Below are 11926 nucleotides of genomic sequence, written 5' to 3' on the forward strand. Positions count from 1 at the left end.
AGTGGGAGTTGGCAGCCAGACCACTCCAATGGGCAGAAGTGGTCTGGGTGCTGGAGTATCCCTTTAATGTCTAAACGGTTGGCTACCAAAGTGAGTCCACGTCTAAGTGGAAATGTCGAAATTGGGCCCAAAGTGTCAATATTTTGTGTGGCCACCATTATTTTCCAGCACTGCCTTAGCCCTCATGGACATGGAGTTCACCAGAGCTTCACAGGTTGCCACTGGTGTCCTCTTCCACTCCTCCATGATGACATTAGACGATGTTAGAGACCTTGCACTCCCCCACCTTCCGTTTGAGGATGCCTCACAGATACTCAATAGGGTTTAGATCTGGAGACATGCTTGGCCATTCCATCTCCTTTACCTTCAGCTTCTTTAGCAAGGCAGTGGTCTTGGAGGTGTGTTTTGGGTCATTATCATGTTGGAATACTGCCCTGCGGCCCAGTCTCCAAAGGGGGGGGGACCATGCTCTGCTTCAGTATGTCACAGTACATGTTGGCATTCGTGGTTTCCTCAATGAACTGGAGCTCTCCAGTGCTGGCAGCACTCATGCAGGCCCAGAACATGACACTCCCACCACCATGCTTGACTGTATGCACGACACACTTGTCTTTGTACTCCTCACCTGGTTGCCGCCACATGCTTGCCACCTTTGGAACCAAATAAGTTTATCTTGGTCTCATCGGACCACAGGACATGGTTCCAGTAATCCATGTCCTTAGTCTGCTTGTCTTCAGCAAACTGTTTGCTGGCTTTTCTTGTGCATCATCTGCAGAAGAGGCTTCCTTCTGGGATGACAGTCATGCAGACCAATTTAATGCAGTGTGCGGCGTATGGTCTGAGCATTGACAGGCTGACCCCCCACCCCTTCAACCTCTGCAGCAATGCTGGCAGAGCTCATAAGTATATTTACCAATTCAACCTCTAGATATGATGCTGAGTATGTGCACTCAACTTCTTTGGTCGACCATGGCGAGGCCTGTTTTGAATGGAACCTGTCCTGTACAAAGGGTTTATGGTATTGCCCACCCTGCTGCACCTCAGTTTCAGGGTCTTGGCCCTAGGCCATCTTTATGTAGAGCATCAATTTTTTTATTTTTTTTTAGATCTCTGCCACGAGGTGCCATGTTGAGCTTCCAGTGACCAGTATGAGAGAGTGTGAGAGCGATAACACCAAATTTAACACACCTGCTCCCCATTCACACCTGAGACCGTGTAACACTAACGAGTCACATGACACCAGGGAGGAAAAATGGCTAATTGGGCCCAATGTGGACATTTCCATTTAGGGGTATACTCACTTTTGTTGCCACCGGTTTAGACATTAATGGCTGTGTGTTGAGTAATTTTGAGGGGACAGCACATTCACACTGTTACACAGGCGGTACACTTACTACTTTACATTGTAGCAGAGTGTCATTTCTTCAGTGTTGTCAGTCACATGAAAAGATATAATAAAATATTTACAAAAATCTGAAGGGTGTACTCACTTTTGTTAGATACTGTAAGTTATACTTATGTATACCCCGAGGGAGAATTGATAAGACCAGCAGATTGGTTAAATAAAATCAGATAATAAGCTTGTTTATTGATACTCACAAAGATGCTTTGCCTCTGATTAACAAAATCTCTTAATCACTATATTTTTCACACACTGAAAATTCTATCAGAACCCCATAGTAAATTGGACAGGGCATGGGTTATGTTAATCATCCTACGGAGTTACAATTATTTATATAGCGCCAACATATTCCGCAGCAGTGTACTTTAAGAAACAAGCCAAAATGTAATTCTTATAAAATGTGTATGGTATCCGGGAACTGAAGGTAAATATTTTACAAGATATAAAGAAACTATATATCTGTCCTGTTAACTTCCTAAACAGCAGGAAAGGTCTGAGTGGCCTTGCCAGCTACATGTGCTGGGGACTGAGTGGGTAACAGATGGAGGAGATTGGTAATCTGTTCCTGCGGTTTCCTTCCATCCTATGGTGCCATGCGAGATATGGTGGTTGGTTAGTGTGCTGCAAAATCACAATGACCCACATACAAAAAGATCAGCTAATACCCAATGCCTGATTACTGGCAGTGGCTCTTCCCACGCACCGCTATATTATCTGTTGCCTTTTTTCTATTTTCTAGATAACTTTATTATAATTTATATAGCGCCAACAAATTCTGCAGCGCTGTACAATGGGTTATTACATTTCAGTCCTGACATCTGGCATTATGTACACTGTATGATCAGCGCAATAATCAAAAATGCTTTTTTTTCCCTGTCATGTATGAAGACTATTCAGATATATTTATACAGGGGATAAAATTGTGTGCAAATACTAAACATTTTCTTTTGTCTATTATTAGATGGTATTCTATACTTGTGGGCCCAATGAAGCTATGGTTGTATCAGGTACAGTACTTGTGTCTACTACTCCCACTCACAAATACACAGCCAGCAGGCAGGGCCAGCTTCTACTACTCCCACTCACAAATACACAGCCAGCAGGCAGGGCCAACTTCTACTACTCCCACTCACAAATACACAGCCAGCAGACAGGGACAGCTTCTACTACTCCCACTCACAAATACACAGCCAGCAGACAGGGCCAGCTTCTACTACTCCCACTCACAAATACACAGCCAGCAGGCAGGGCCAGCTTCTACTACTCCCACTCACAAATACACAGCCAGCAGGCAGGGCCAGCTTCTACTACTCCCACTCACAAATACACAGCCAGCAGACAGGGACAACTTCTACTACTCCCACTCACAAATACACAGCCAGCAGACAGGGCCAGCTTCTACTACTCCCACTCACAAATACACAGCCAGCAGACAGGGCCAGCTTCTACTACTCCCACTCACAAATACACAGTCAGCAGGCAGGCTAGCTTCTACTACTCCCACTCACAAATACACAGCCAGCAGACAGGGCCAGCTTCTACTACTCCCACTCATAAATACACAGCCAGCAGGCAGGGCCAACTTCTACTACTCCCACTCATAAATACACAGCCAGCAGACAGGGCCAGCTTTTACTACTCCCACTCACAGATACACAGCCAGCAGACAGGGCCAGCTTCTACTACTCCCACTTACAAATTCACAGCCAGCAGACAGGGCCAGCTTCTACTACTCCCACTCACAAATACACAGCCAACAGACAGGGCCAGCTTCTACTACTCCCACTCACAAATACACAGCCAGCAGGCAGGGCCAGCTTCTACTACTCCCACTCACAAATACACAGCCAGCAGACAGGGCCAGCTTTTACTACTCCCACTCACAGATACACAGCCAACAGACAGGGCCAGCTTTTACTACTCCCACTCACAGATACACAGCCAGCAGACAGGGCCAGCTTCTACTACTCCCACTTACAAATTCACAGCCAACAGACAGGGCCAGCTTCTACTACTCCCACTCACAAATACACAGCCAGCAGGCAGGGCCAGCTTCTACTACTCCCACTCACAAATACACAGCCAGCAGGCAGGGCCAGCTTCTACTACTCCCACTCACAAATACACAGCCAGCAGACAGGGCCAGCTTTTACTACTCCCACTCACAGATACACAGCCAACAGACAGGGCCAGCTTTTACTACTCCCACTCACAGATACACAGCCAGCAGACAGGGCCAGCTTCTACTACTCCCACTTACAAATTCACAGCCAGCAGACAGGGCCAGCTTCTACTACTCCCACTCACAAATACACAGCCAACAGACAGGGCCAGCTTCTACTACTCCCACTCACAAATACACAGCCAGCAGGCAGGGCCAGCTTTTACCATCCTCAAGTACACAGCCAGGGTCAGCCTTACTGTTAGACACAATATAGTTTGTACAGATTTCTACCTTGAGACATGCCTACACTGTGCAGTGTTACAGCAAGCTATTTACATTCAGTACAGTCTGACAGTGTTGTGATACTGTGATAGCATTACACCATAACATAATGACTCAGTACAGTATAAACCAAGCCAGTGTGTGTGTGCATTATAAAGCAGTGTATATAAGCTGCTGATTCTGTTGATACATTTTGTTGTGTATTAATATTCTGTTAGGAGATGCAGACGTTTATTTACATTTTAGAAAATCTGGTTATTGATATGAAATACCGTATATGTAATATGTTTTTGAAGGCTGGCACATTACAAGCAGGTGTATAGTGCTCTCCACTTTCTGCTCACGTCACATATCTATGTCGCACTCCAGGGTTCTGCCGCAGCCCTCCAGTAATGATCGCAGGAGGTCGGGTCTTTGTTCTGCCTTGTGTACAGAAGATACAAAGGTGAGATTACATCTGTACGTGTCTGTCTGAATTATGATGTATACACAAATATGAACACCGAGTTTCTATCTCATAGGATCTCCTTAAACACACTGACATTGAATGTTAAGAGTGAGAAGGTGTATACCCGTCATGGAGTCCCAATTTCAGTTACTGGTATCGCCCAGGTGAGGCCCCACGAGAGTGTCCATTACTCACCGGTGTCTCTTCTATTTACTTTCATTCTTCTTGCACTATCTGCTTTTAAATTTTTTTTTAATTTTTATGCTCTCAATCTCATTACCTTGATATAACCCATGCCTCTCGTATCGCTTTCGGACGATAGGTGAAGATCCAGGGGCAGAATAAAGAGATGCTGGCAGCTGCTTGCCAAATGTTCCTTGGTAAAAGTGAGAACGAGGTTGCTCATATTGCCCTGGAAACCTTGGAGGGCCATCAGCGTGCCATCATGGCTCATATGACCGTGGAGGTAAGACGTAAAGTAGTGCGGAAACTCCTTATAGCTAGTCTTAGGGACCAATAGTTTCATGATTTTATATTGCTGATTTTCTAAATGTCCATCTTTTAACTAAATTTTTTCCTCCCTATTTCTCAACCCTCTCTCCTCACCACTTGCTCCACCGTTCAGGAGATATACAAGGACCGACAGAAGTTTTCTGAGCAAGTTTTCAAAGTGGCCTCATCTGATCTAGTTAACATGGGAATTAGTGTTGTCAGTTACACCCTGAAAGACATTCACGATGACCAGGTAAATGAAAATACATTGTGTGAGTGTTTCACTTAAGTGATTAAATTGGATAAAATAATCATTGATATCTTCATGACTTGCCTCCTCCAGGGATACCTGGTCTCTCTGGGTAAGGCACGGACGGCACAGGTACAGAAGGATGCAAGGATTGGGGAGGCTGTGGCCAAGAGAGATGCTGGCATCAAGGTAGGGAAATGAATGCCACCATGATGAGATATAGAACATAAAACAGGGATGTCTTAGAATAGCCTGGGTTCCAAAAGGTGAGGTGTGGAGTAAAACTGAAGGATATGGATAAGGTGTCCGAGAAGCTAACCTAGATTACATTATAGACCACCTCTTTATAAAATATTATTCATGTAGGGATTTCGAAATTGAAAGATACAGGAGGATTAAAAAAAAAAAACTTATTGAGGAACTTGGTAAATGAATAGTAAACCTCAAATATTTTAATAATAAAAAATGTGATTCAAAGATTATTATTATTACAATGATGCTGATCATTGCAGGAAGCAGAGGCTCAACAGGCAAAGGTCTCGTCACAGTACGTCAATGAGATTGAGATGGCGAAAGCTCAGAGAGATTATGAACTAAAGAAAGCTTCGTATGATTTGGAGGTGAATGCCAGGAAGGCAGAAAGTGACCTGGCTTATCAGCTGCAGGTACGGTTATAACCACATCAGCTGGACGGTGATGGCAAAGTCACAATTCATCACTCCCTTCTGCCTCACGCAGCCAACATTGGTGACGCCTCTGTACCATTTCCCAGGTGGCCAAGACCAAGCAGAAGATTGAGGAGCAGAAAGTCCAGGTCCAGGTGGTGGAGAGGACACAGCAAATCCAATTGCAGGATCAAGAAATCCAGCGCAAGGAGAAGGAGCTGGAAGCCCGGATTAAGAAGCCAGCTGATGCTGAACGCTACCGACTGGAGAAAATTGCTGAAGCTGAAAGGTGGGATGTCTGGGATAAAGGAGGAAATAATGTCTGAAGGACTGCCCTTAAAAATTTCATAATTGCATATTCCTTTGCAAATATGGGGATTTTCATCTTTCCCCCAGAAGTGTGGTGGCTGCAGTGCAAGGCAGGAGTATTTTTCACACACATTTCTCTTACTATTTCAGCAGAAATAAATAACAAGCAGAAAGTGATGTCGGATGTGTTTCACGTCTCTCGGTAGTGAGAGAGAGAGAGAGGGGTGTAAGCACTAGACAAATGCGCACACACACCTCATGCTGCAACTGCCAGACATGGGACAAAGGTCCACCTCCCAAGGGAAAGGTAGTCTACAGACGGGGTCTTGAGACATAGAAGGCAGCTAAGGGGAGGGCAATGGGCTCCGCAAGGATGGCCCTGGATTAAGGCAATGAAGATGCTGTAAGTCAAGCATGTCAAACTCGCGGCCCACAAAGAATATCTTTACGGCCCGGCGAGCCGCGAGTTTGACATGTTAAGGCAGAGTAGGCATCTGCTCTCTCCATATTGAAGGTGCCTACTCTGCTCAAATTTACCCGGCCGCAGGGAGAGGACGCTGGCGGCAGCGAGGGAGCTCCCGGTGGATGCTGAATTTACCTACGTTTCCATGTAAATTAAAATTTTGGGGTTTTTTTGCGGCCCATATAAACTTAAACCTTATTTATTTGGCCTGTGCTAGCCTTTGATTTTGGCATTCTTGCTGTAAGTATATATTAAAACATAATCTTCAAATCTTCATAGGGAAATCTAGTACAGATGGTTTTATGTGCTTGTTTCTTTCATGAATGTGTCTCTGTAGAACAATAGTAGCTAACCTGACGTTATTATGGACTATAATTCTCAAGATGCACAGTTGGCATTTTTTTTTACATTAATTTGTTGGCCCTGCTACATCTTGCTAACTCCCTTATATCTCCACTTCAGAATGAGGCTGATCACTGAGGCCGAGGCAGAAGCTGAATCGATCAAGGTAAGCTCTGGGAGTTTGTGGTCACACACCTTACGTAATGTTCCAGACTATTGTGTCTGTTGTTGCTAGTATCAGACCTGTTGAGTATTCAATGCACAAACTGTGAATGCTGTGTCAACCCCATGTTAAAGCTTTGCTTGTGGGGGAAATAGCATCACTCTGTATCTTATTATCCATATATCCAGTGGAGCTGCTAACATTTTAATCTGTTACTATGGAGAATCCTTCTATTGGAAAGCCCATGTAAATAATCTTAGTTTACTTGATAATAGCAGCAACAAAGCGTGCAGGATCGCATGGGCATTCTGACTGTAATGTTTTTTGCTCCCTGACCTGTTTTCAATCTCTCGTGCTTATAGGTTAAGGGCGAAGCCCGTGCCTATGCAGTTGAGATCAAGGCTCGTGCCGATGCTGAACAGATGGCCAAAAAGGCCGAAGCTTTCCAGGAATACCAGGACGCAGCCATTGTGGATATGTTACTGGAGAAACTACCTGAGGTAACCTGGTGACTGAGGTTGTTAATTCCGTGTAATTTGACCTTGGAAATATTTTTGACAATCCACGTCTGTCTCTTAAAGGGACACAAGAATCACCAAAACAAGTTTAGCTTAATGAAGCGGGTATGGTATTGGTCAGTCTCACTGTTCCATTCTCTGCTATTTAGGAGTTAAATCCTTTTGTTTCTGTTAATGCAGCCCTAGCCACACCTACCCTAGATGTGACTGACACAGCCTGCATGGGAGAAACATGGTTTCATTTTAATTACATGTAACTTACCTTAAAAGTTTTTTTTCTCTTGCTCTATAAATGCATGCAGGAAGCTCATGTAGTGTCTAGAAGGCTATTAGAAGAGCAGGAGATATTAAATTCTAAATTAAACAGAATTTGCAATAAAGGAAGTGTAAACATTCAATAACTTTACAGAAAGTGTTTAGGTAAGTCACACGCAGGGAGGTGTGGCTAAGGCTGCATAAACAAAGTGATTTAACTCCTAAATGGCAAATAATTGAGCAGTGAGGCTGCAGGGGCATGTTCTATACACTAGAACGGCTTCATTGAGCTATTGTTGTTTTAGTGACTATAGTGTCCCTTTAACATCTTGCTCTATAACTCTGTGTCTCTTGGTATACTATTGAGTATCCACGTTTCCCAGTCCACTTCTGTTCTCCACACTAACCTCGTACATAAAAACCCTGCAATTCTCATTCGCGTTGCTCATGTCTGTCCACATTTAACACTGCCCTTGCCTGTCTTTGTTTGTTTGTTTTTGTTTTGCTGTTCTCCACAATTCTGTCCCAATGATTCTTGCTGGTTTTTTTCCATTTTACCATCTGGTTTCTCATCATCCCCCGACATTTAACACACTCATCATTTGCATTTGCCTGAATTCTGCTCTTTTTATCACATGTAAATCTGTGACATATTTATCATTTTTATTCTTGGATTAGATTTGTTCCTATATGACTTCAGATTACCGGGGGCCTCCACTTTAAAAAACAAAAACAAAAACATGCAGGCCAGGCATGAAGTCATCTAGATTCACAACTTTTGTCCAGTCAGATGTTTTCCATAGGGAAGTATTGCAAACATATGGTGCAGACAGGTGAGATGCTACAATCTACCTGTTCACTCTTTCTATATGAGGAGCATTGATTCCACTGCTTTTCATAGACCGGCAATGGACGTACACCCAGCATGTGGTGTAAGTGTCCGTGTACTTTGCCGGCTGACGACAGATTCAGTTATTGGAAAATGTAAAAATATTACAAGTGCCATTTCTCATAAACAGTTTTGTTTTTGTCTGAAAAGCTGCAGGGGCAGCATCTGTGCCAGAGAATCATTAAGATTAAATGATTTTCGTGGTTAGACTGCCTTTTTAATTCGCATTGTACATCACAGGTGCCTTTACTATTTCTGTTGTGGTTTCTGGTTCTCTTATTTCTTTACACATGATGCCACACATCCTCTCCTGAAACTTCAGGGTCTCTTTTACCACTGGAAGTCTGTTAGTTTTCATTTCTGTTAGTTTGTTGGTGACTTTTTGCTCGATGTTGCAGATTGTTGATGAGATTAGTAAGCCCATGACACAGGTGAAGAAGATCAAGCTGATCTCAAGTGGTGGGAGCGAGGTTGGTGCCTCCAAGATTACCGGTGAAGTTCTGGATATTCTCAATCGCCTTCCAGACACCGTGGAGAGGTTGACCGGTGTCAGCATTAACCAGGTCAGTTGATCATCACTGTGTTGTTATTTTTCATTTTGGTTTGTTTGTACAAAGTTACACCCAGTTCATATAATAATGACAATATTACCACAAAGTTTGTCATCAGTGTCTAGTTTTCTGATGGTGGTGAAGAAGTGACCCAGCTTTGTTCCTGCAGCTTTGGTAGCAGTGGAACGCAGTATGTTCTGTTGCTGTTCATAAAACGGCTGTCTGGTTTTTACTAATTATTTTAACTGTTTGCCCCATTTACATAAATAAGGCCATCATGGGACGGCTGTGCTTTCCCAGCAGATTTCCAGCAGCATTTTACTAAAGCCTCGGGAAGTACAAACTTGTAAACTCCAGTCTGCAAGCTTATAAAACCTTGTAAACCCTAACTGTTGTTTTTTTCTAGAGACTATTAAATAGTAGTTTAAAGAGGAGGAGGAGTGACTGTCCTTGGTTCCCTCATGCCTGTAAATATTTACAGCACTGCAGGAGTTCACTAGTATGCATGGTGTGTCTGACCAATCATCTAAATTAAAATAAACTCTATAAAAAAAAGTTTTAAAATAGACTAAATATAACAAAAATGTTCATTTTCTGTGGAAAAAAATTCTGTTTTGCTGCTTTAAATGTGTGAGATCTCGGGTTTAACGCAGATATAATCGTCTGTTTAATAGATTACTAACGTATACATAAAATTGCCTAGTTTAGCATGTTCAACAAAAATAATCTATAATATGCCTAAATAGCGTGATTTAAGCCTGTTCATAAATATAAAAATAGTGCATTGTACTACCATACCCTAATGCTTTCCATGTTATCACTCTTTGTTTTGAAATATGCATGCGGATTGCCTTTGGGGTACCACGTGCCTGAATGTTAACACCATATGCACTGCAAAAATAAAGAATTAAAAAAAAAAAAAATGTGTGAGATCTCACCGAAAGAAAGCTGAACTTTTTATTATATACAAGGATTTATATTTTGTACAAACAAGGAAGCTCAGAATCCACACCATGAATGATAAGGTATTGAATTGCAAAAGTGATGGTAGGAGCCGTACTCCATCCCAGCAGCCACCCGGTGCTCTGGAGCAGGACCAGCAATCCCACAACGCTAAGGCAGTACCAGAAATTCTCCATGCACTCAAAGAGTGAAAGCCGCAGGCAGTTTTAATGGAACAAAAAAGAGCAGCAACGTTTCAACCTGGTAAGAGGTCTTTTTTTGACCTGGAAAAGACCTCTTACCAGGTCGAAACGTTGCTGCTCTTTTTTGTTCCATTAAAACTGCCTGCGTCTTTAGCACCTTGAATGCCTGAAGAAGGTATTTAATGGCACAACACTAAGAAAGACCGTTTATAATCCAATGATTTCTTTTCTAGACCGGATATAAGAAGCCAGGACGCATGTCGTAACTTCTGATGGAAAATTACCCAGCTGCCTCTTCTACCTGTATTCTCCAGAACTGTTTGGATTCATGTTGGTGGCAGCTGCTTGTATGAGATTTTTGGCCTTTTGTACTCGGCCTACACTGAAAGAAAGAACGTATGTCAGCCATTTTATATATGCTTTGGCCATTGGCTTTTTTTTTTATTTTGCAAGTGAACGTGGGGCAATTTAAAATGTCCTACCTACGCACTACAATATGTGTTCTTAAGTGACTGCACCGCCAACCAAAGGTCCAATGCCACGTTTTCACTCTTCTTTTTAGTTAATGTTTTAGAGACAGTTACATTGCCTGTTATTCCATAATGGACTTTTTCTACCATTATCCAATTTCAGCCTTTTATCTACATGTTTTGTTTTTATTATTTACACAGGCCCTAGGCCTTCCTGTCCCATATTATTCTGTAGCACTCAGGCCTTCAAAATGAATGTTGTTTATCTATCTCCTATGATATAAACCCTTGATTTAGCCTCTTATTAACTCAAGAAAAAAGGTAGTGGAGTGCTCAACTGCTTGGTCCCTGTGTGTTTCAGTCCCAACATGGCTATTCTTGACCCTGCTTGCAGTGAAGGAGCAAGTGTGCCAGTCCCAAGATGGCCGCTTAATGTTTTCATATGTATCTCTCTGTGTTTGTGATTACGTGTTGAATCATGCACTGTCTCTCCCACATATCCTTTCATCAGAAAATATTAACTGTGAACTTGTGCCTGTAGCTCAATCCAGTGAATGCCTTATACTTGGAGATATTGTTATGGTTAATAAATGTGTTCCACAATTAATTATAGTTCTTTATTTCAAAGGTGGGAGTTTGAAAATAGGCATGTGCCCTGTTTTGTATTTTATGTTGGGTTTTTTGTATATGCAACTGTCACTGTCTCTGTGTGTGTCCATTTTGAAGGCGAGTCCAGGGGTTTCCAGAAAGTTGCTATAGTCAATATCAAAAAATTAATATATCTATCTGCAAGCCGCAGGGCATTAAATCATTGCTATGGAAGATATGCAGAGTAGGTAGAGAGGGTATGGCATGGGTACACACATTAATATAGTGTTCTAAGATATATTTTTTGGAGGACATAAAAATACGATGTAATATGATATAAAGTGCGTACAGCCCTATGGAATGTGTTTTTGCTATATTTAAATATATATAGTAAATAATAGGCATGATTTGGGTAGTGACTGGGAGCTTGAGAGGATGAGAATGGTTGGTTGTTTCATCATTGCAACATGCAGATACCCAGCAAACATACAAGATTTTAAAGAGACCCTTCAGACTGAGCTCTAGAAACA

The 11926-nt window shown here is 42.5% G+C and overlaps 1 protein-coding gene across 2 annotated transcripts in view; it reads left to right on the forward strand.

Moving 5' to 3' along the window:
* Nucleotides 1-11415, forward strand: part of FLOT1 (flotillin 1) — a 34236-nt gene extending 22821 nt beyond the window's left edge. For both annotated transcript variants that reach the window (XM_063431350.1, XM_063431349.1), the window contains exons 2-13: nt 2364-2409; nt 4218-4293; nt 4370-4460; nt 4619-4762; nt 4922-5041; nt 5132-5227; nt 5551-5703; nt 5811-5992; nt 6938-6983; nt 7343-7480; nt 9041-9205; nt 10572-11415. In XM_063431350.1, the coding sequence (XP_063287420.1) occupies nt 2364-2409; nt 4218-4293; nt 4370-4460; nt 4619-4762; nt 4922-5041; nt 5132-5227; nt 5551-5703; nt 5811-5992; nt 6938-6983; nt 7343-7480; nt 9041-9205; nt 10572-10604 (1290 nt within the window). In that variant the 3' untranslated portion in view covers nt 10605-11415. The remainder of the gene's footprint in view (nt 1-2363; nt 2410-4217; nt 4294-4369; nt 4461-4618; nt 4763-4921; nt 5042-5131; nt 5228-5550; nt 5704-5810; nt 5993-6937; nt 6984-7342; nt 7481-9040; nt 9206-10571) is intronic.
* The last annotated feature ends 511 nt before the right edge of the window (nt 11416-11926 follow it).

Source organism: Pelobates fuscus, chromosome 9, assembly GCF_036172605.1.
Source record: "Pelobates fuscus isolate aPelFus1 chromosome 9, aPelFus1.pri, whole genome shotgun sequence".
NCBI classification, from domain to species: Eukaryota; Metazoa; Chordata; class Amphibia; order Anura; family Pelobatidae; genus Pelobates; species Pelobates fuscus.